The sequence below is a fragment of the Ustilaginoidea virens genome, chromosome 1 (genome assembly GCF_000687475.1).
Source record: "Ustilaginoidea virens chromosome 1, complete sequence".
NCBI lineage: Eukaryota > Fungi > Ascomycota > Sordariomycetes > Hypocreales > Clavicipitaceae > Ustilaginoidea > Ustilaginoidea virens.
Genome location: NC_057316.1, coordinates 2937201 through 2961368, shown reverse-complemented (window position 1 = coordinate 2961368; position 24168 = coordinate 2937201). Strand labels below are relative to the sequence as shown.

The following is a 24168-nucleotide window of genomic DNA, read 5'->3' as shown; positions in this document are numbered from 1 at the left end:
TATACGACTTTTGCTGGCGGGGATGCCTGCGAGTCACGGGACATGCTGGAGACACAAAGGGACGAGCAAAAAAAATAAGAATAAAAAATAAAAAGGAAAATAACCCCCCCCCCCCAAAAAAAAGGTACCTAAATCGAAAAGCAAGGATCCAAAAAAAAAAAAAAAAAAAGAAAAGAAAAGAGGGGAAAAAAAGCTGAAACATACAACACCAGGTATTCGCTGGTCGTCACCGACCCAACTACTAATCCGGCGCTCGCCTGTTTTTCTATCGGAGATCGGACGGGATCCAGAATTCTCAGGCGGCTATGGTCGTATGTGACCGCTTTCAGCGTTGAAGCTCCTCAAGTAGGACCGACTGCACTCGACGCTCCGCCAAGTCCAAGCCCAACCTCGCGTCCATCCACAGCAACTTGATCCGTCCTCCATCGGCATCCATTCGAAAGCACGTTGGCGTCGCAAGCCGTGCGGCGATCAATGATCGGTTTCCAACCTTCAGGCGCGTCTTGTCCATTGGAGGTCCGGGTCGTCGTGTTCTGGAAGCTCTCTGTGAACTCGAGCATCGCAGCTCCCAAAGTCTACGAGGACAGACGGCTCGGCATGGCTCGTGGCTCGTGGCTCGTGGCTCGCGTGCCGTCGAGTGCATGACAGCAGCAGCGCCTTGGGCTCGCCCTCCGCGAATCGGCCAGACGAATGGGCTCCGCGTTCGTCGTCATCAGCGTCAATGCGGTTGAAACCTGGACGTTTCCGGCTGACGAGACACCACACTCGCGAAACAAAACACAGCATGGACGGCATGTTTCTCCCCCATTCACAAGAATCACCCAGTCAACACGCCCACATCATGTTCTGGAAGCGAGCAGCGCCATCAACGGCGGTCTTGCCGTCACGCATTTGCAACTCGGGGGGACGCAGCGAGAGAACCAGCCTGGGCGGCCCAGCAGTGTCATGGAACGCCACCGAGGCTGCCTTGGCCGAGGAAACAAGGTGGCCGGGGTTAGAGCAGAGGGAAACGAGACCAGCCCAAGTTGGCGTGGCCAAGGACGGACCGACTCTGCATGTGGATGCCCCCGAGGGCTTCCCCTCGATGCGCAGATGGAAATGGCGAAGCGTCATCCTTCCTTCATCACTATGGTCAATCGGGACGGCCAAGACGACACTTGGAGCCCCAACTGGTCCGAGGAGAAAACATGCTACTACGCAGAATGGGCGTTGGAAGACGCCGGTCAACGTTACATGATGCCACTCGAGCATACTCTTTTTTTTTTTGTTTTTTCATTGCTTCCGCAAAGATGATGATGATGATGATGGGAGCCAGAAGAATGGCCGACACGCCAGGCTGTCCGGTAACATCCGCTTTCCACGACACTTCATGATTCGAGAGTTATGAAAAAAAGAACAAAAAAAAAAAAAAAGGGTCCAGAACCCACCCGGAAAAAAACGTTCGGTCTCCTCAGTCTCAAGTCACTGGACACGACTCGTCTCCACAAGCAAGGCGCGCCTAGTCCTCGCAAGACCCTACCGTTCCTCCACCAAACACTCGCAGGGTTACCGAACAAGGCGAGTCAACTACAGGACGAGAAAGAAAAACAGCCTCCCCCCTTTTCCCTTCCGCCGCCCGCCGCCTGTCGCCTGTCGCCTGTCGCCTGTCGCCCGCCACCCGCTGCCCGCTGCCCACTGCCCCTCCCGGTGGGATGTTGGCCGGAGCAGGGGATCCGGCAAGAAAGCCTGCCATTCTCGACATCAAAGACATTGTTTCACGTCGATCGAATTTGAGTTTATGCGCTTTCTCGTCTCCCAACCTAAATAGAAAACGTGGAGAGAGATTTGTGGCACACCGTCTTCCACGAGCAGGCGTGAGTCGGGGGCAGTACGGAGTGATTTGCTCAACTCGACAACCAGGATCGACAACCTGGACTCTGGCGAATGTGCCTCCGGCCCACCATGCAGGCACGGTTTTTTTTTTTTTTTTTTTTTTTTTTTTGGGGGGGGGAAGGGGTCATCTGGCGAAAGCGGCAAAGGCAAGATGGAAACCGGCAGACGGTAGTCAACTGCCGGGTTTCCCAGTAACGCAAGCCGAGTTGTCGTAGGGCTACAGGGCTAACGGGGCGTGACCGGCAGGGTCAGCAATGCTGCGACAGAGAATTTGCCATGCAATGCTTCGCAGTCCTGGCCTCGGGAGAGGTGGAGCGGCAAATGCTCGTTCCCAGACCTTGCGGACTCTCGGCGTCTGGACGGATGATCAAGGTCCCAGGTCCCATCATGGAAGAACCGGGTCGATCGGTCACGGCTTCGAGGAGTTGCCTGGTGTTGGCCTCGTTGGTCTTTTGCGGGCCATTTTCTGCTGGCTACTGCTGCTGTTGCTGCTGCTGCTGCTGCTGCTGCTGCTGGTTGAGCCCGATTTGGCGCAACACGCAAGGGGACAGACAGTTTGAGGGCCTCTCTGGGTGTTGGTTGACAAGGCCGGGTTCGCTCCGCATGACTCGCCGGTTCGAACAGGTCACCTTCAGGATGGAAATACCCTACACCGCCCGCCAGGCTGAAGCAACCGCCGACGGAATCGTGGCATGTTGTTTTTTTACGTGGTCGGATCCAAGCATCGTACCAAGAGAACTCGCGGCAACGTGTTGGCGATATCCAGTTGCTAGTAGTGGTGGAGCTCGCGGCCAGTCAGTCAGTCTACTGCGGAACCGGGACGCTCGAATCTCGCTCGAATCTCGCTCGAATCTCGCAAACGCTGCCTGTGAACGTTGTTGGGCCAGCCTCACGACGGTGGGAACAAAGAAGCGCAACAGCTGGCCGCATCCACGGCAAGAAACATGGCACAGTCCCCCCTAGGTCCGTCGCCGGCCAGACAAAGGATCAACATGCGCCGTGTGATCCGTGGCAGCTACATACTACGGATAATGCCAACCTATGCCAACCACCCGTCAGCTAACGCCCACCTTGCCCGCCCCCTCCCCCACTATCCGACCAAATGCTGCATCTGCAACTGCCAACGGATATGACTGCCAACGGATATGCTTGGCGGCAACGGGTCTTGTTCACGATGGCGGGTTCTGCTCCACGACCTCTCTCCCGCAAGCAAGCACGCAAGTTTATATATATATATATATATATGTACTACGCCATGAAATGAAATAAAACGCCCGGCCTGCCAGCTTCGCGGTTCCTCAGAGACGCCACAACTGCACCTCGCCTCACCGGAAAGGTAGAACCAGGTCCATGGTACGTATTTGGCCGCTCTGGCTCCGTGGGCCGAGGCCCTCCGCTGTGATTAGTTATCTACGGGCTGCTTGGAATCCAGATGCAGCCAAGGAAGGGGGGGAAGAAAGATCGGGGACCGTGCGCGCTGCATGATGCCATCGTTTTGGGCCGTCGGAGCCCCCCTCTCCCCTCCCCCACCCCCCTCTTTTCCCCCACCTTGCCAAATGTTTTTCTGTTTTTCTGTTTTTCTTGGTGATGATGATGACCCGGCGAGTTGGGGCCCCCGGCTTCCCGGCCGTGGGCCACAGGTTCACAGACTCCAGCAGAGACGCCACGCCACGCCCGTCCCCGGGATGGGGGGTTGCTGCCCTGTACGAGAAGCGGTATCCCGTCGGTGCTTTCTCGTTCTTGCCACCAAGCAACCAACTATCGACACATTGCACATTGCGGGACGAGGGGTTCTTTATACCGCGTAAGAAGAGATGGAACAGCAGGGGTTGTGGGTTTCATTCCCATTCAGCAGGGTTGGCTGGGCTAGCCCTGCGAGGCGAGGGCGTCTTGGCGGTTGCATAGGGCACATGGGGCATGGGGCATGGGGCTTGGCCAGGACCGGGCACCGAGCCGCTTCTTTTTCTTTTTCATTTTTTTTTTTTTGTTTTGCCCGTACGATTACGGACTTTGCACCTCAACCTGCATCGATAGCAGCCAGCCGGTCCCTGGTACGGAAGTACGGAGCACGGAAGTGCAGGCAGGCAGGCAGGCTACAGATACAGAAGTCGTCACTGCCAGGCTTGCTCCTGTCATGTGCCGCATCCCCCTTCCGCCGGGGGAGCATGAAACGCCAAACAAAAAGGCCGGATTGGCTGCCCTCGTGCACCATGACGACTTTCTTTATCCACCCCCGAAGGACGAAGAACGAAGGACGGCGTCATACGACAGACAGCGCGACTGGCCGTTTTCCCCAACCACGCCCCGCCAAAGGGGTTTGGGGGGGGGGGAAGGAGATGCAGGGAGAAAAAAAAAAAAAAAGAAAAAGAAAAAGAAACACCCCGGCAATGGATTAATATACTCCGAACAAGGTCGGAATGTCGCATTCTGTTCAACGTTGCACCGACACGTTTATCCACATCCCGCGCCGGGCTGACCGGGGTTGGTGGGGCTGGTGGGGCTGGTGGGGGCGGGGGAGAGGGGTGGTGATAGCCGTGGCCGTTCGCGAAACGGAAAAAAAAAAAAAAAAAAAAAAAAAAAGGAATCGGCCTAAATCGCGGCAATAAAGGCTCTCTCTCATCTTGTCGTCGGTCGAGCTCGGGCCGCCTGAGGCTCGGGGCACGCACTGAGCACCAGTGACTTTTGGTGGTGCACGGTAACCGCCGGCACGTCACCGCGTCTCACCTCGGGTGGGGACCGCAAGATTGAGCAAGAGCGAAGGAGCCTGCATCTTGCCTTGTTGCTGTTGTTATCGTTTTTTTTTTTTTTTTTTTTTTTTTTTTTTTTTTTTGGCCGGGCCGACATGTTTTGTTCGCTTCGCCCAGCAGGGCTTAGGGGCTTAGGGGCCGGCCCCACCTGCCGGAAGCTGCCCGATGCGCGCGCGCGTGGGTGCAGCGCAAACATCAAATTGGCGCGCGCGCAGCCATCATCAGCTTTCTCGTCTGTGGCCGTCTGTGGCCGTCTGTGGCCGTCTGTGGCCGTCTGCGGCCGTCTGTGGCCTCCTGTGGCCGCCTTGTGGCCAAGGGAAGGTTTTTGGGGGGGCGACCGGTACCGGCGGTCTTTTGAATGGCGCCCCGCGCGACTTTCTTTGTTTGACACGGCATTGAAACTCGCCGGGCGACTTGCTCGTCGGCAACCGCCCGGCTTTTGTCCCCGAGCCATTTTGGTGCCAGGTAAAGCCAGCCTTTGCGGGCAAAGCTTTGACCAAGAAAGGAAAACAAAAAAAAAAAAAAAAAAAAAAAAAAAAAAGAGAGAGAGACGAGTGGGCAAATGCGAGCTTTGCTTGGTGCTTGCCCCCGGTCCCGGACGGGCAGATGGCCCCGGTACCGGCCGGGAATCCCAACCCCCCAGCCACAATGGGACATGCAGCCAACCACCCCTGCTCTGCCGTACGGGGGGTGGGTGTCTGGGTGTCTGGGTGTCTGGGTGCCAGCCCGGGCAGGTCGTCAGCGCGCACTGTGCCCCGTGCCCCGTGCCCTTGTGCCCCGTGCCCTGTGAACCAACAGGCTCCCGAGGACGCCCGAGGACCAACCGGCAGCCACCACCACCACTTAGTCAGGGCCAGGCCGAGCCAATGGGCGGCCCGAGATACACGCTGACCTGAATCCCCCCCCCCCTCCTCCCCCCCAACCCTCTTATTTGGCCGATATTCTCCGCAAGTCGACGGGCTGGCAGGCAGCTGAAACTTGCCCAGGCTAAACTGACATGTCCGCGGCAGAACAAATGACGGCAACAACAACAACAGCAACAACAACGACTACAACGACAATGACTACAACGACGACGACGACGACGACGACGACAACAACAACAACAATAACCCCCCAGGAGGAGGGACGGGACACGGGACACGGGACACGGGACACGGGACACGGGACACGGGACGAAACGGGGTCAACTCACCCAGGCTGCTGGAAATCGAGGCCCCTCGCGGCCAAGCAAGCGCAAGCGCTCGCTGGATGGGCCAGCTGGAACCAACACACCCAATCCATCCATCCATCCATCCATCCGTCCATCCGTCCGTGATGCATCCGTCCGTAGCCCTACCCCCAAGATAGGTAGGTACCTCTTCTGCGCCACCGCAGGCTCCTTCGCCCGCAGACTCCCCCCTTCGGACCCGACCGGGCCACGCACCAGACAGAGCAGAGACAGAGCACGTCGCCTCGCGTCGGAAGACATTGTCCGCAGGTCCCGCCGCCGTAATCCCTAATCCCAAGCAAACCGCCAAACCGCCAATACCCCAAACACGGAGCCAGGGCCAATTGGCGACCGCCGTTTCCGATGCCGTGCCACCAAGACCCCAGAACCGACGGGGCAGTCGAGCACATCCGTGGAGCACGCAATCTGACGCGAGGGCAAGGGCGATAGTCTCCCAACAGCAACGTCGGATCGTCCTGGTCGCCGCCGTGGCACGACATGCGCACTGGGCACTTGCGCACTGCGCGCCGCGCACGCCATTCAGCCCCCCCCCCCCCCCCCCCCGCCCCGTGAGCCCATTCGCAGGGCTGCAGAAGGCAAGGCAAGGCGAGGCGAGGCGAGGCGAGGCAAGGCAAGGCAAGGGAAAGGGCAGGGTCGGACGTACGTCTGTCGTTCGGGAAACCAAGAGCGCAGGTCAGTACGGAGTACTCACCCTGTTACTCCGTACTCCGTATTCAGCGCAGGTTGCAGCGCAGACGCAGCCCGGGACGATTTCACTCCAGCTCAGCTCGGTAACGAGCGCACCGGGGGTACCGACTCCCGAGTCAACGTTTGCTAACGCAGCGCCGGCCCCAGAGCCAACGCAGACGAGCGAGCTCCCGGGCAGCGGAGCAGGGGGGGAAAGGGGAAGTTGTTGTTGTTGTTTGTTGGTGTGTTGGGAGGGGGGGGGGGGTGTGTGATTGCATGCTTCGGCCGGGAAGTGGGAGGAGAGAGAGAGAGAGAGAGAGAGAGAGAGAGAGAGAGAGAGAGGGTGAGAGTGAGTCCTTCAAGTTCCCGGCGCTCGCTCTCCAAGCAGTGCCGAGTACGCCGTACTGAGCAGTCCAAGTCCTATGTATGTGCGCAAAAGGATGACGGCCAGCTAGCCTCTTCTTGCTCTTACTCCCACCATGAACCAAGCCAGACAACAGACAACACAAGACCAGAAGCCCGCAGGGAGAGAAAAGAAAAGAAAAGAAAAGAAGAAAAGAGGCATGCGCCGACGTTGGATGGGTAGCATGCCATGTACCGTGAAGTACGTTCCTTGCTACCGACGCATGCCGACACATACCGACACATACCGACGCAAAACAGACGCATACCGACGCATACGCAGTACTCCGTTTTCCCGTGGCTCCGTACTTGGAGAAACTGGTCTTCAAGGGAAGGATCAAGGGATCGGGTCAAAGTGGAAAGTTTTCCCACGGCCGAGACAATTTCACAAAGTGGGGGGGGTGAAGGGGGCGGGGCGGGGCGGGGCGGGGCGGGGCGGGGCGGGGCGCACAGGGCAACGCCGCACAGGGCAACGCCGCACAGGGCAACACCGCACAGGGCGACACCGCACCAGGCAGGCCGTGACTCCGTATTGATTAATATTGAGCATTGGGCAGGCTGCAGAGAGAGAGAGCGCGGGCTGCAGAGAGCGCGGCGGACAAGATGATTTTGATTTGACAGGTGGGTGACTCTGGGGGGAGGGGCGGCTTGTCCGTCCCTTGACGGGAGGGGGCAAAGTACCCGGTACCTGACCTGTGCTCCTGACGCGCAGCCCGTCATTCTTATACTTCGCTAACGACACTCCCCTCCCCTCCACCCCCTCCAGGGCAGAGGGCCGGCCAGAGTCTACCGGCCCCGCTGTCAAGGACCGACTGGGCTGGCTCCCAAGTCCATCTATGCGCATTCCAGATTCCAGTTCCAGAAGGCTTCCTGATCAGGAAGCCAACTGTCGTGTTCCCCCCAAGCTGAAGTCATGGATGGTTGGTTGGCAAACGCTTCGTCAAAGCCCGCTTTGCGTCTTGGCTGTTGCTCAAAATCAGATTCTCAGCCCCGTCTATCCGCAGCTCCGACCGACCGACTCCTGACTCCGTACATCGGCGAGAGGATTCGAAATCAAAAGCAAACGCAAAAACGCCTGCACCAACTGCCTCTGCACCCGTCACAATATCGCATGCTCATGCTTTATAGCGGCTTGCCCAAAGAAGCGGTCTAGGGCATAGCATGTCGGATATATTGCTGCGTCGCATCATGTGACGGGAGTAAATGGCGGACACTGTCGGACGCATATTCTTTCCCGCGCTCTGTTTCTCCCCTAGGATGCGGACCCGGGAAGGTGCACGCCGCACGGCAAAAGCACATGGCTAGGCTGAGAGCAAAGTTATTTTATTTTTGTGGGCGGCTTGGGGGGTGGGGGGGGGGGGGGGAAGGTTAGCATGTATGTAATGTAATGGCTGCCAACGGGAAACTGAACCGCTGGCTGAAGATTGGTCATGGCCTTGTTTCGGTCCGCCTCCAGGAGCCCACAATGGCCGTCAGAATGGGCGGCATCATGATTTCTCAATGGCCCTTTGCCACACCTTGCCAGTAAGTAGCGTCTTGTTGTCGTTATCAGCGCAGTGGCAAATGCAAGATACGCAAGCTGTGATTTGCAGCTCCGTGGCATGGTGGGCCACTGACATTGAAGCCAGGCTCTTGAGCCTCTTCTTCTCGCTACCGGGGCCCCAGTCAATGTGAATGTGGCCTTGGATGACGGGAAGTTCCGCCAGGCCATGCGGAAGCGGGCATCGCGCCAAACTCTCTAGACTGGTCCGGAGAGAGACGGCTGCAAACACTGCAGGCTTACTAGCTCTGCATTTAACCCGAAATAAATATTTTGATGCTAGAGTTCCCACAGTGGCCCTTTCGACCTGTCCAATCGACGCGGGGTCTTGGTCGGGTGGCAGAAATAAAAAGAAGCTCAAGAAAATGAGATTCGATTCCTTGTCAATCTTGCCGCCGGCACATGGAGATTGCGGTACGTACTGCATTTGCGACAGGACGGACGAGCAAGTACTCCGTACTCAAGCGGCAGTTTCATTACGGAGTACTACGCTTTGCGCGAGAATCCCATGGTGGCATGCAGCTAGGGACGTGTGCCTGAGAGAAGGCGGGAAAGGGAGAAAAAGAAATGAGGGGGGCAAAGCAAAATAAACTAGGTGAAGGTAGGGGGGGGGGGGGGGGGCGGCGGGAAACCAAGCGATGTTGAACGTCCAAGCATCCAGGTTGCAGATGCCAGGTTGCAGATGCACCCTCAACACAGCCGATCTGCATTGCACTGCAGGCGTGTTTGGCATCTGTTTCGCCCACCGCAATCCGTTCGGCGGCTGCTCGAAGCGCCAGCCGCAAAAGCCACGCCAGGGATCCTCTCTTTGTCATGGTTTTTGTCGTGGTTTGTCATGGGTTGTCGGGATGGGGCCCGCGACTCTTCGTCGTCAAAAGCGTCTATTGATGCGCCCAGTTTGGCTAGCGGTGATCGTCACCCCCATGGCTGCTCAGTGCAGACCAGGATCGATCGCCTATGAAAGGCGCCCCTACCAAAGCTGCCGTTGAAAATATCTTGGGTAAATTTTCCCAACGGATGTCATGGTACTCCGTACTCCGTAGGACAAAAAAAGAAAGGAGAAGAAGAAAGAAAAAGAGCGTTTTGCTCAATGCATTGTCTCGGGCCAGATATCGGCAGCTCCTGCGCCATCAGTTCGCGTAGCTTGCCACTAATGCCTCGCCCTTGACCTTCGCCTTAGGGCGACCAAGGATTCAAGGATCAAGCCGCTGACGCTCGTGCCCCCAGTCCCGGTTTCAAACGTGGCGTCGTTGATGGCCTCCGATGCCTCCAAAGCAAACGTACCTGCATGGTGCAGCGCCACAAGAACCCAGGGAGGTGTTGGCTTTCGATGCGGCAGGTGCAAAAGTAAAAAGTCGTTGCTGGCTCCTAGGTACGAATACCAAGAGATCAGAGCCGGCCCAGTTGACTTTGTTCGATCGTTTCCATCTCTTTTGCGAGGCCAGCAATCGATAAGTTGGTCATCGCACCATGCATGGCTGACTGTTCCGCAATTGCGTACCCTGTACAACGAAGAGCAATGTTCGAATTATTCCATCATCAAGCTTTGCAAGTTCTCGGGCAAGTATGGAGTAGTACACCAATTATTGTCCTAGCCTGCTGGTTAGAGATTCCTCCGACTTCTAGCGCACTAGGTTATTGTCAGTTGAATCTTCGATCGTTGGGGACCGAACCGGCCTAAAGAGTGCCAAGTCAAGGCCAACCAGTCCGTTCGCAGGAACGCTGATCGATCTTATTGCATCAGACAACGAATTAGTGATGCTATCGTGTTCCAACTTCTGGCAACAGCAGCGGTAAGGTAAGCTGACAAAACCCACCTTTGTTACGCTGGCAAGTTGTGCACATATGCGACAGATGTCAGCGCACGGAGGACTATGAACTTACTGCATCACAATCCATTACCTGTCCGGTGGATCGAACCGCTTTGAGCCCTGCCGCCCTTGCACATGCAGTATGCAGACTCAAGAGCGCACCTTTTCGCCTGAGAAACGCAACAGAATGATGCGTTACCTCCCAACCATGTTGCCAGCCCAAAGACTATCTATCTGGCACAGTGCCTGAACTGAATGCTTATGACGGAAGCATCCATTGCATGTTGCATGCTCTGCAGCCGCTTAACCCTTCCCGCGGCGGATTTAAGCAGCCAAGGGGCTGAACGGATGAACCTCACATGTGTTAATTTTTCCCTCCGGCACGGTATCGCATGCTACCCGGTTACACCCCATCAGTTTTCACACTTTTTGCAACAAGTGCAACCGTCGTGGACCCGGGCAAGCAAAATCTCTATTTGTGCATCTTGAGACTGTCAAGGGACTGGTTTCAAGGCCGACCATTATTAGCCAAGGGGTGCTTGCTAATTCGCTGAAGACCACGCGCAACAGAACTTCAGCCTCTGTGCAACTGCTTTCACAGAAATCAGGCTCTCAAACGCCGGCCGACATGGCCGCAGTGAGCACCCTGGAGGGCCAATGCCTGCAAACACAAGACATTTTAGTGTGCAACAGGCGGCGAAATGAAACTGGCACGCTTATGTACGCCACTCATGAGTGGCAGCCAGTCAGTTGCGGCCAGTCAGTTGCGGCCATTTTGCCGCCGGCCGGACAGGTGGACGGACAACTTGTCCGCCGTAGCCGCTAGTTTGCCTATGGACACCAGGAATTCTTCCGGCCTCGAGGCATCATTCCTGAGCCTCGATTGGAGAGAGGATTGCCAGGTGTGGGCTTCGGGCGTCAATAATAGCGATCAAGTCAACACTTTGATCTGGTGGTGTCAGCCAAGACGGTCCCGAAAGAACGAAGCAAAACCCACATGCCCAACTACCACGAAGACTGTATGTATGGCCTTTCGTTTCGGACCTACCTTGCGGGGATTTGAGGCGAAAATAGCCCATCCATCCTACGGAGTGGAGACTCCAACAACATGGGCGGCTGAAAACGCAAAACCATGGGGAAACCAGCAGCTGAGACGGCGTGCTCTTATGTAGCAAGGGGGCTCTTTGCTAGTTTGTCGACGCTGACATGACGGCGCCTAGCAGAATATACGAGGCGTAGGAACGTAGGCCGTGCCCGAGCGCTCTAACTGCGGCTAGTGGTCAGCACTATTGGATGGGAAAACTTTTCCCAGAGACGGAAGGGCAGCCTTGGCCTTACCTTAGTGCCGCCCGAATATCTGCATGGCCATGTGGCCAGGCCCCCCCAACCAGGTACTTACTGGCCAAGCGATCAGAGTCCAGAACCCAGAGTTGAGACACCTACCAAGGCTGGCAGCCATGGCGATAGTATTGTAGTAATGATTCCTTCACGGAGCATGGTAGGGTTGACACTAGCCGTCCAGTGGTCGGCCCAGAAAACAGGATGTTGCCATGACATACGACCATCGTTGGTAAAGCTCAGGCGATGCTTGCCATCTACCCGGAGGCTTGATGCAAGCGCGGGATTGCAGATGACGCCAAGAAGTTGGGGGGACGATATAACAGACCTGACCTTGGGTGGGACCGAAGCGAAGCGAAGTCGATGCCGAGCAGCTGCATGTTTGGGCGGCGAGCCAAACGCTGGCAACTCCGTGGACACGAAGTAATAATTTTGTCATTGTGCATGTCTCGAGGAGTGGTTTGCGTTCCGTTTCGTCGCACCATGCTACTCTTCCGAGGCAAGAAGCAGAGTGGCTCCTTCCTTTCGCCTCATCCCTGCTCTGCGGCCAAGGGTGTGCTTGGTTGTATAGGTAGGTAAGGTAGGTAGGTAGAAAGCGTCGCTCCTTCCGAAGCAAACAAATATTAAAAGGCGAAACCATGGGTATGTACCTCTTGGTAACTCGGTTACCCGCCATAGGCAGGTGGCTTCTGTACGCGGCACTCCGTACTCTGCTAGGTAGGTAGGTATCCAGTACGTTATGCTCCGGCCCAGAGGTATAGGGACACGCCGTTACCCGCCCCAGACCTGTTTAGGCAGTGGGGTGCGAGAAGGTCTGGTGAAGTAAGCTCGTGGGCTTGACTGGATTGTAGGGCTGAGCATGGAGCACGTACCATGCGGGTCCGCGGATAAATGGCATGGGCTGCGCTGAAGTGAAGAGCAAACTTGCAGGAACCAAGCTCCAATCATTCCATTTCAGCATCTTCCCACACACCACGACTACGACCACGACGAGGACGCCCTCTTGGTCTGTAGCTGGGAGCTATTGATTTTCAGCCTGCACCAGCAGCGCTTGATGCCAGTGGTCAGACTGTCAGAGAGCGGCTTATGACTTGGGCTTTCCGGGATGCAGGGCGTACGTTGCCCGTCGACACTGGCGCACATGACAGGTTTCCCTGCATCGTCATTCGTCTTGCATTTGCCACTGGAATGGAGGTGGCCAAACGTTACCACGCAAGGGCCTCGTCTGGTCATCCGACGCTCCTCGAACCCTTGATGCGGCTTGGGAGTCAAGTGGGAAGACGAGCCACGGGACTTGTGTCGGGGCTGGCGTTTGATGCCATGTTCCATTCGTGACTTGGCCAGACCTTGACTCGGCGCTCATGATTCGCAGCTTTGATGGGATGCTTCAACCATTGTCGAGCCTGGCGCAGGACTTGTCGCCTCTTGTTTTACATAGCCGCATGGCTCGGGAGACCGAATGCTACCGTGGCTCCTAATTGCGTCGCTGGGGGTGATATGGAGAGGATGAACCCGACGATAATACTTAGTACCCAACGCTGCCGAGATGATTGTAGGGGACGCCGGCCGCCTTCTAGTGCGCCAACGACTGTTTCAAACTTCAAAGCCAGCTTGAAGGGGCAGCCATGCGGGCAATCTGAGTTGAGCTCGGATCGTGAATGGCGCGGGGAACCCTGGCTCTACCGCAAGAGTGCTTTTGAACCCAGGCGGGCCTTTCCTACATGTCGGGATTTCCACGCCGCGCATTTGATGCAGTAACTAACGAGTGTCAAACAGCTGATAGGAAAACATTATCTGGTGACTGACGCTCTGTGATGGGAGTACCGCTGGGTCAAGTGCCAACCGCTCGTTTGTTGACGCGCGAGGAGCCTAGGAGCCGAGGACCCGAGATGCTGGGACGGTGAATCGGGTCTACTTGGTTACCAAGCCGAGCGAGCTTGAAGACCCCCTTTTCCGGGCTGGAATGGCTGCGTCTCGTGCTAGCCTTGATCAGGCCTTTGAAGGAGTTTCCACCTTGGATATAGGAGGAATTGACGATGCACCTGCCCAGACCCCAGACTCTGCATCGGCATCGGCTGCAGGGCATTTGCGACTGCCGTTGTCTTTTTACCAGGTCGTTCGAGTCCGGCTGGCTACGTCGCTTGATGACCGCCTTGACGCTTCTTATTTCGTCCGTCACCATGGCCAAGCTTCCGGGCCGAAACAGAAAGCCTGAGGAGGATTAAGAGGACCAGCAGGTCACGAGGTCCCAAAGATTTATCGATTATACGGTATATACTATACGATAGTGTAAGTGTAGATACTTCATACCCCTGCTAGGTTTTGATGGCCTTCGGTGGGTAGACTAATACTCGAATATTCAAATCCCTGCCTAGGCTCTGCAAAAACTGGACATTAAACACTGCCTGCTCGTTGTGGCTGCAAACGGGGATATCTGTGAAGGCATGACGAGCTGAAGGAAAGTCAACTTCACCTCCCGGCTCCTTGTTTCTACCGTTAGTCAGGGTATGGGGAATCCAAATAAATAACGCCCGTGACGGTCCTGATGGAGGAGCAATAGCGGCTGTAGATGATGCATCCCTCTGTCATGCTTGGGAGTAAGTAACCGCGCACTTGCTATTTCCGATCTTACTTATTCCGACCACGTACAGTACCTTGCCTGCTTCATCCCTTGCAGGATACCACTGCCTTGACTGCCCTTCTCCCTTCTATTTTTTTTTTTTTTTTTTTTTTTTTTTTTTTTTTTTTTTTTTTTTTTGGCTGTAATTGTAAACCATAGCACGAGAAGGGTTGGTAGTTGGCCGACTTGTACTCCGTAACAAGGCCGACTATCAAGTCGCCAAGTCGCCTACAAGACCCCCAGGATCGGGCCTGAAACACGGGTGGCTCGCGTGGGTACCAGATACCCAGATTCAGACACCGAACGAGTCCCTGGCCCCGGCACCCGGACGAGGGACAAGGTTCTTTAGTATTTTCCATGTTTTCTTGGGTGCTTGGTCAAGTACCTTGGCCGTCGGGCGCCTTGCCGTTATCCTAGCCGTGGCCCAAGGGGAGCAGGAGTTTACTTTTGTAAATGCTGCAGCCGAGATTCGAAAACGTTGACCAAGTGCCAGGCGAGGCTGAAGGACCAAACATTGAATGATTAGGTGGCACCGAGTCGTCTTCCACGGCTGGGCTGGGCTGGGCTGGGCTGGGGCACTTGTCAGGGACCCCGACGAAGAGCGGAACGCCAGCGCGGCTTTTGGCGGTAAATGCTCGAAATCAGCCTGGAATTTTGAGTTGGTGGCACTAGCATTAGGATTGCGGGCCTCGGGGTAATGCACGACCTCGCGCACTCGCTGAATGGGTGTTGGTGTTGTTGGTTGCTCCTGACTCGGGCACCGGTTGAGTTGAAGTCTGGCTGGGTTGATCTTGCAACAGCCAAGAACCACCACGGTGCAGTCAAAGCTGGCTGGGTTGACCCAGACTTGACGGCCAGCTGCCAGCTGCCAGTAGGCCAGACAACTGCCATGCCAGCACGAAGCAACCAGCCACAGCAGGCAAGCATCAAATTCAACGGCATCCGCCATCTCGCTCCTTCGTAGTCCGTACACTGCACTGCAGCATTGGACACTTGACGTCTGGTCAATTGACTCTTTTCCATCCAAACTCTCGCCGTCGCCGCGGGTTGGCTGGCGTGCAGTGCAGTGCAGTGCAGTGCAGTGCAGTGCTGTGCTGAACAAAGCAGAGCAGACGGAAATCTTCTTTTGCAGACCATTGCCGACCTCGCACACACAACATACTGATTGCCGTTACACGAAAAACGGCATAACCGATTCGTGTCAAATTGTTTCCCAAAAGCGTCCGTTACCTGGTGAATAACGACGCCCGAGCAAGATTTCTGGACATGCCAGACCATGGACGGGATCGCCCTGCACCAGTCAGTAACCTTGTGATGAACCTTCAAGTGCCCGCGAAGGCGTGGCTGTATCATTACTTGTGGATGATGGGTATCCGCTCATCGTGGGCTCCGTGATCCATTACGCGGTAGTATGGGATCAAAGGTACGATTTGATATACGTGTCGCATTTGTTGCATGCCCCCCTCGCCGCATTGCCGCCTACGCTGCGGCCTGCGATGAAGACGACGACGATGATGGAAAGACGGCGTGCTGGTGTTTTCTGTACAACAATAGCACAGCTTTCTGATTCCTCTTCAGGTAGACAGATCACAGATGGACGGGCAAATCGCAAGCTGCGAGTCACCCGTCGCCTTGACGCTCGACAGAGGCATAGTTCAGTTTTCCAGCAGCAAGCTGGCTTCCAGGCCATTCATTCACCGACACAAAACCTCCACTTGTCCATTCTTCAACTCGGTCTCCATCCATGGTTGAATACAGGTCAAGTTTCACTGCACAACTTTCATGGCAAACGTACGGACTACTGAATCAGTCAACAATCATCGAGCTCAAGGAGTCAAGGGACTTGGGAGGGGTAATTCGCCGAAACGCTGCAACCAAGGTCCAACGAATCCAGGGTCGCATTGGCTGGCTGGCCACACGTGCACTAGGGCCAATTTAAAACAAGAGCAACAATTGCCTTGTCAATGGCCCACGCCAGGATAAGGATAAGCAAGTCAAACCTCCAGTCCTGAACGAAGCTGCGAAGCGCTGTATTCCGCAGCCTGTAGCTCGTAGCGGTGAAGCTTGTAGCCCGTAGCCCGTAGCCCGTAGCCCGTAGCCCGTAGCCCGTAGCCCGTAGCCCGTAGCCCGTAGCCCGTAGCCCGTAGCCCGTAGCCCGTAGCCTATACCCCATAGCCGCAGCCCGCAGCCCGCAGCCCGCAGTACGTATCGCCCGGTACTATGCCGCTGACCATTTCCCAAGGCTCCATGGCAATGAGGAGGAAGGAGCAAGCTCGGAGGGGGGCGTGGAGGTACGAGGTAGCCTGTACTTGCCCTTGGATACCCTCCCCTCCCACCCTCCTTGGCCGACGTGCTCGACGGTTGACCACCACCTGGTCCCCTTTTGGCGGATGCGCCCACGCCCCCCCTCCCCAGCTTGCCTGGAGTCTGGTTGTTGTTGTCCGTCGAGGGGGTCTTCGTCACCCTGGTAGGCTTTCCCTAGGCTTTCCTGGCCTTTGGAGTGGAGGCTGGACCTCCAGATGCGACACGGAGGCAACAAAAACTTGTCGACAGCCCGCGGCGGCACGGCGGCCAACTTGGGTCGCCTTTGGCTACAGTACAGTACTGTCTACTGTCTTGGTTCCTCGTACGTCCCTTTACTTATTAGTTATGCCCACGCCTTTCAGCAATCAGCATCAGCATCAGCATCGGCATCAGCATCAGCATCAGCATCAGCATCCGCATCAGCATCAGCATCAGCATCAGCATCAGCATTCAGCATCAGCATTCAGCATCAGCATCAGCATCGGCATAGTCGACTGAATTCTGGCTCGAGTCTGGTGTGACCTGCCGCAGCAAATGCTCTTGTTTAGTGCTCCTGCCCACGCATTGCCTCGCTAAATCAATTCACCTCTGGTTTGCCTCCTTTGCACCCTTCCTTCCAAGTTGAGTTGACCTGTTTCTGCTTGGCCCGCCTTTCCAAAAGCCTTCCCGCCTTGTCGTCTTCGCCTTTCCGCCGCCGATGCTCTTACTTTTGGCCCGTCGTGTCACAGCAGCCCCAACCGAGGACCTCAGCCAAACGGATACCCCATTGCCATCGCCACCTAAAAAGCCTCGTCTTCCATCCGAGTCATAGGTTGCGAGGTTTTGCAATACATAGCACGACTCAGCTACACCTGTCGTGGGCGGATCACTCTCACTCATCAATGACATTGCTTCCGTGTTAATTCGGTCCTCCACAAAAGCCTATTCGTCCGCCTCTTTACGCTCTCAGCCAGCCGCTTTGTCAGTCGCCTCCGCTCCCCGTACTGTACAAGAAGTACCTTAAGTCGAAACATACAAAGGATTTTACCCTCCTTTTTCTTTGCCCCCTACTTTTTTTTATTTGTATTTTATTTGTATTTTTTTTTTCCAGAGAAGAAGAAGAAGAACAAGAAGAAGCACAAGTAGAAAAAAACCAAGGGCGGGAGTCAGAGGCAAAATACAACCACGTCACGTCGCAATGGCATTCCCACCTCAGTACCGGGAAACGCCTCCTAGCTTGCCGAGCATACTGTCCGCTGGTCCAGGACACTACCGTCGTCACCACGACATGGCGTTCTCAGGAAGTCCTGCAATCTCGATACCAGGGCTAGATACTAAAGACGACGTTCCTCCCCCATTACCGCCACCTCGCCACCCATTCCTGGACTCTGCTCATGCTGAAGACTCCAGCAAGGGGGTTCGAGAATTGGGGCATTTCGTGCCGTCAATTGGCAGTGGTTACGGCAGCATGTGCTCCTCAGTCGCGGACGAGAGACCTCGTGTCAAAAGAAGGGACACCGCAAGTAGCAACAATGCCGATGAGGGCTATGCCAGCTATACCGCGGCTGAAAGGTAAGTCGGCCCTAAGAAAAGGCCTCCGGCGCTGCTTAGTTCCAGCGATTCCTCAACCTTGAAAAAAAGGAACAAAGGCTGACTCTGGGCAATAGGATCCGTGAGTCCCGACCCACCGAGTTTCTGCATCACAGCAAATTCCACTTCCAGACAGCTGCCGACCTGCATGGCGATAGCATGAAGAAGAAGTTGGATCCGATCCGCACAATCGAGAGGTCTCCGCGATCGATGAACGTCTCGGCCCTGAGCGAGCAAGTCCGACGGCATGGGGACCCTCGGCTTACAACTCTGAGCATGCCCGTTCAACTGCCTATACATAGCCGTTCCGCGGTCGATTCGCCAGTCAGGCTTTCTGATACTGCCGTCTTCTCTGCAGTTTCTCCCAGACGTGCGACATTTCGGCACTTTGCTGCGGACTCATGGTTTCCCAAGGACGGGTCGGATTATGACCGTTCACCGAGGAGTCGCTCGCACCGGAACAATAGCGATGACGCCTCCATCTACGGCGGGCACGAATTCTCTGGCGCCGACGACATGGAAATTGACGAGGCTACATCGCCAAAGAGACTTCAAGCCGACGAGGCGTATGCCATGACTGGCCACAAAAGAAGAGCCGCCAGTCCGCTGGCTGGCAGTCATGTGCCTCAAGTCAGCGGTAGCACCGATGCTCGTCGCCGAGATTTGGGCTCGCGCGGATCCCCGACGCTACGCCTAACCGTTGTTCCGCAAGCCTCGTCGGTGTCGTCAATGTCGTCTGCCGCGATTTCAAGATCCAATTCGTACATTTCCACCATGTCCATAACTCCATGCAGCGCGACGACAGCGCAGTCTTTCGGCCGTAGATCACCTATTCCCAATTCGCCGGGCGGCATCTCTCCATCGTCTTGCAACTCCCCATATGCTACGCCTGCATCTCTTAACCAGAGCCCACGCAACTCCATATCAGGCAGGGCCAATGCGCACGGGCGCACGGTTTCTGGCTCCAGCCCCAGGAAAATGTCGGAAATGCAAAAACCAACTGGCTCCAAGGTGCAGCACGTCTACATGTGCGAATGCTGCCCCAAGAAGCCGAAAAAATTCCAGACTGCCGGAGAACTAAGGTATGTGGGGTTACGAAGTCGAACGACGCAGGTTTTTTTTTTTGCTGGTTTATACTTACCGGCGCTTCTTTTCCGTCTAGTGCGCACGAGGCGGAAAAGCAGTATGAATGCTCGTTCTGCGGCAACCGCTTCAAAAATAAGAACGAGGCGGAGCGACATCAAAATTCACTCCATGTACGCCGTCATTCGTGGTCATGTTCCGCTTTATCTGGCTATGACCGAGCATTCCATGACTCAACAAGCCAGCCTGGCGAAGCCGATACGTGTGGCTACTGCGGTAACGAGTTCTCTCGATCTGGCAAAGGCCCTGGGACTGGAGCCTTGAGCGGAGGCATCGTGCCAAAGCACGCTACGTATCAAGACTGGGATGAGCGAATTCGACATCTTCGAGAGGTGCACAAGTTCCGAGAATGCAACTCATCCAAGAAATTTTACAGGGCCGACCACTTTCGACAACATTTAAAACACAGTCATGCTGGATCCAGCGGCAAGTGGACCAACATGCTCGAAAACGCCTGCATGCTGGAGGAAGACGCTGCACCCCGATGAAGGGGGAAACCCCATGAAGTCGTATGAGTGATGAAGGAGGAAAAAGTCTTTTGCCCTTTGCCAACGCCAAATCATTAATGACAATGGATGGTTATGGATAAGGGGATTCGATACATGCACAGTTACGTGTTGGAAACGGAAACGGCACGAAGTTACGACATTTGTTTCGGTTTTTTCCTTGTTAAGCTTTGACGAAATGCTAGCAAATCTTGCCGGGCTGCAAAACGGAGTTTGTAGTCTGCATTTAGACACACACACACACACGCGCGCGCGCGCGCGTCCTCGGCGGCCTTTTTTCTTCTTTTTCTTTTCCATCCCCCCCGGTCGCCTCCTGATATGAGTTACATCTCGTTTTTGGCAGATTCAACTCGGCTTGCTTGCATGGGCCGGTAGGATGGTATGGGGAGGCCAGCCCAGCAGAAAGCTTTCTACGACGTGGAGGAGGCAAGGACAGGCCTTCAACTTCTCTGTCCGGAGAGAGTTGAGTCGGTGAGAAGCAGCAGGCCTGGGGCGACTTTTGGCGCTGGCTCCTTTTGGATCATCCGACAGCAAGAGCCAGCAGGCTTTGCCTAGCCCTACCCCAGAGCCAGGCCAAGGTCAGCCTTGTGGCGCGAGGCAAAGGACTTGATGCATTCCGCAATCCATGGAAATATTTGCCGGCAGTTGGGCCGGATGTCCTTCCTGGCAGTTGAGCCAAGCCAAAGTCGATGCGTCTGGTGTGTGTGGCGTGGCGTCTGGTGGCTTCAATGTTAGTTGCAGTGCAGGTGGGCTGAAGGCGCTGATCCTGGTCCACGCATGGCAGGCAGCGGGGTAAGCAGGCACACCTACTCTCGTAGTCCGTCGGGTGACGGGTCTTGGAAGGGGGGGCAAGTATCAAGAACGCTACGGAGTACTTCACTCGGACTGCGAACCAGGCACCTGGGCTACGTACCTGTCATGTATTAGCGGCGTCGACAAGGCAGCATCATTTTGAATAAGGGGAGCGGAGGTTTTAAAAAGGAGCATCACGATATATGCGGTATATACCCAAGCGAGCAGGGCCTGCTTTTTGTCATGGTCACTTGAGCAACACGAGAATGGGAAATTTTAAACAGGCTTTTTTGTTCCCTTTTTTTTCCTTCTTTTTTTCGTCTTTTTTTCGTCTTGTTTTTGTCGTCTACAGCTTGATTTTTTTTTTCCGCAGGCAAGATGATATCTGAGCACGTGATGTACGTCTTCGTTCAGCAATGTATCCAAGGTACCTACATCCTCCTACCTCCTACCTTGGCTACCTGTGATGCACCGATACAGGCACTCTTTTGCCGCGGCGATGTTCATCCTGTAACGGGTAGTGTACTTCGTGATTCGGCATGTTTTTTTTTCTTTTGGGGGGGGGGGGGGGGGGGGGGGGGCCGCCGAGGCTTGCCTTGCCCGACGTCGAGAAGATTTTGAGGATGGGGCCGAGGGAGGGGGCTGCGCGTCTTGGCCGCGCCGTGTTACTCGACTCTGCGGTGACGGATGGGATGGTGAGGCGGATTGCATGCAGCTGGTGCGTGCGGACTTGATTGCATCGCTTGTTGCTGGGTTTTTTTGTTTTTTTGTTTTTTGTTTTTTTTTTTTGTCTTCTTTTTTTTTTTCGATACAAGATTCTGACGGACGGACGGAGGGTTGTTGGCATGCAGCTGTGGCGGTGACGGTGCATTTGGGGGCTATGGAGCAGGGGCTTGCCGCCTGGGGCTTGCCGCCGCGGGGCAACAAGGCGATGGATAAAGTATGTAAAGGGCCAGGTACATATATACCCACGCATTACACAGCCACTACCCAGGTACCTCCAGTCCTTCTTCATCCCTTCCCTCGACAGAAAAGTTTCAACACCGCACCACCAAGTTTGCTCAAGTCATCAACCTCGACATCCTCTCGCTACCGACGTAGATGGCACTTTGATGCGTGGCCCGATTGGACTCCCTCCGCCTTGACCGATCTGGGCACTCTTTGAGCTGGGTCCCTCCTCACCACCCCGTCCCCTGCACCAGTGGGAGCAATCCTGGCCCGTCAGCTTGATCAGCAACATCTGAAGAACCCGCCCGAACGGGCATTGCGGAAATGGCGCTCAGCAGAATAGACGGCCAGGATAATCTATACGTCGGGGGGTATGTCCCTCCTCCCTCTCGTCACCCTCTCCACTACTGCGCCTGCTCACACACTGCTTCCTCTTTTGTTTTTGTTTTTGTTTTCTTTTTTTTGTTTTCCTTTTTTGCCTTTTTTGGATTCGTCCTCTCGTCAACAGGATATGGGCACTACGACGGTCGGACACGCTCGCAGAAAAGAAAATCACGCATGTTCTCAGTGTAGTGGGTTTCAGCCCAGACAGCCTCAAAAACTTCAAGGATGAGCCCTGGTCGGAGTACGGGAAGCAGTTTCGCCACCATGTCATTGACGTCGACGACGTCGACGAGTCGGATTTGCTAGTCGAGCTCCCAAAGGCAGTGAGCTTCATCCACGAGGGTCTGCAGGGAGCGTCGGGTGCCACGCCGGGCAAGGCAGCCGCACAAGACACCCTCGGGGGTGATGCTGCAAACTCCCGAAATGCAACGACGGATGGCGGCGGCAGCAGCACAAGCACCAGCGGTGGTGGTGGTGGTGGTGGCGTCTTTGTGCACTGCGCCGCTGGCAAGTCGCGATCCGTGTCGGTAGTCATCGCCTATCTTTTGTGGCGATACCCCCGACGATTTGAACCCAACACCGTGCCACCCGCGGCGTACGGTGTCAGCAGCCCCAGGCAAGCACCACGGTCGCGAAAGGAGTCGGCCAGGCAAGCCGTCGAGGCAGCCCTGGCCCTGATCCGGAGGACGCGGGCCATTGCCGAGCCCAACGACGGCTTCATGCAGCAGCTCGCACTGTGGTGGGAAATGGGCTGTCCAGATGACGTCGAGTCGCATCGGCTGTACCAAAGATGGGCATATCAGCGCGAGGTCGAGCAGCACGTTGCTGTGGGACAAGCCCCCAGCCGGCTACGGTTCGAGGACGAGCAGGATACCCCAGCCCCGGCACCTGCGTCTCAGCAGCACGGGCAAGAATCACCGCCACCCTCATCCGCAGGACGAGACGCGCAGGTCGCTCTGCGGTGCAAGAAATGCAGATGGACGCTGGCCGCGTCGCCATTCATCAGCCAACACGAACCTGCTGCTGGGTCGCAGCCGGGCCAGCCGTGTCCGCACTACTTCATCGAGCCGCTCGGCTGGATGCGCAGCGAGCTGGAAAAGGGGCAGCTCAACGGCCGGCTGAGCTGCCCGAACCAACGATGCTGTGCCGCCGTCGGACGCTACGACTGGAAGGGCATCCGCTGCGCCTGCGGTGGCTGGGTCACCCCAGGGCTGTCGCTGCAAAGGGCGAGAGTAGACGAGGAGAGGAAGCCCAGGGCCGGGGGGGTAGGCCAGGCCCAGGTTGCGAGCTTGGGTATTCGGATGCCTCCGGGACGAGGCGGGAACCTGTGAAGGCGAATGCTGGAGTAAAGAGCGCCGCTCATTAAAGGGCAAAAAAAAAAAAAAAGAAAACAACAACGACAACGACAACAACAACAACAAGTAGGAGAAGAAGGAACAAAAAAGGCCCTCAAATAGTCGATTTTACTCGAGGCGGTGAAACTTTCTTGCTCGTCCAAACAAAGTTTCAAAAGTCCAAATGTTCAAGCCTGATTTTTGCACAGCATTTTCCCAGCAACCGGCAGCCGAGGCAAAAGGAAAAGGTAAAAGAGGATCTAGAAATGAAACAGGAAAGGCAAAAAAACCTCCATGGCATTCGTTCACGTCGCAGTGATTGCCGCTCACTGTGAGAGCTGGCTGATTTTGGCCGTGGCAGGCATCATGGGAAAACTGTCCTTCTTGGACTGCGTTCACCGACGCGGACGTCTTCTAGCGGGCGTTTCAGACACGCATCTCTGATCTTTGTCTCTCCCTGCTACCGCCATGCTCCTTCCTGCAAGATGTACTCCGTAAACCCCATCCGCTTCCCCGTGGACGTTGGACGTGCCACACGCTGGCGTCGCTTCGTTGCTCCTCAGACAACCCCTACTACGCCGAGAGAAGAGGTAGACGCCGCCTCGCCACGGGCTCGTCCGCGAGTTGCACCACGGCACACGCCCCCGGATCACCCGGCGATGCCAGGCCTTGTTTCGGGCCCGGCGAATGGCGCTCCCCCCTCCCCCACTCAACGTGACGCTTCGGCACGGCAATGCAGCGGCACTGCTGCTTGCTCGCCCGATGCAAGACAGTTCCCGTCCGATGGACATGGTTCGCTGCTGCGGGCACATGGTGCGAGTGTGTGTATTTGGGGGGGGGGAGGAGAAGAAGGGCGAGGGATGCAAGAATAGGCCCTTGAAGTCCTTTGTCCAGGGATTGTCAAACCGGTGTACGCGTCCCGCTCCTGAGGCTTGCATTCCAAGTCTCCCCGTTCATGCAT

General features: G+C 55.9%; 5 protein-coding genes across 5 annotated transcripts; all 5 read left to right on the top strand.

Annotated features, from left to right (window-relative positions):
- Positions 1-690: 690 nt before the first annotated feature.
- UV8b_00566 (uncharacterized protein) lies at positions 691-1293 on the top strand (the record flags this gene model as incomplete). The annotated part of the gene is made up of 1 exon (XM_043138064.1): positions 691-1293. The coding sequence occupies one exon, from the start codon at positions 691-693 to the stop codon at positions 1291-1293; it is 603 nt and encodes a 200-aa protein (XP_042993998.1).
- A 2172-nt stretch (positions 1294-3465) lies between these two features.
- Positions 3466-3777, top strand: UV8b_00565 (uncharacterized protein; the record flags this gene model as incomplete). Its single annotated transcript, XM_043138063.1, has 1 exon — positions 3466-3777. One exon carries the CDS (start codon positions 3466-3468, stop codon positions 3775-3777), a length of 312 nt encoding a protein of 103 aa, XP_042993997.1.
- Positions 3778-8305: 4528 nt separating this feature from the next.
- UV8b_00564 (uncharacterized protein) lies at positions 8306-8592 on the top strand (the record flags this gene model as incomplete). Its single annotated transcript, XM_043138062.1, has 2 exons — positions 8306-8442; positions 8547-8592. 2 exons carry the CDS (start codon positions 8306-8308, stop codon positions 8590-8592), a joined length of 183 nt encoding a protein of 60 aa, XP_042993996.1.
- Positions 8593-17708: 9116 nt separating this feature from the next.
- On the top strand, positions 17709-19731 carry UV8b_00563 (uncharacterized protein; the record flags this gene model as incomplete). Its single annotated transcript, XM_043138061.1, has 3 exons — positions 17709-18082; positions 18178-19182; positions 19263-19731. The coding sequence occupies 3 exons, from the start codon at positions 17709-17711 to the stop codon at positions 19729-19731; spliced, it is 1848 nt and encodes a 615-aa protein (XP_042993995.1).
- A 2082-nt stretch (positions 19732-21813) lies between these two features.
- UV8b_00562 (uncharacterized protein) lies at positions 21814-23204 on the top strand (the record flags this gene model as incomplete). The annotated part of the gene is made up of 2 exons (XM_043138060.1): positions 21814-21860; positions 21998-23204. The coding sequence occupies 2 exons, from the start codon at positions 21814-21816 to the stop codon at positions 23202-23204; spliced, it is 1254 nt and encodes a 417-aa protein (XP_042993994.1).
- Positions 23205-24168: the final 964 nt, after the last annotated feature.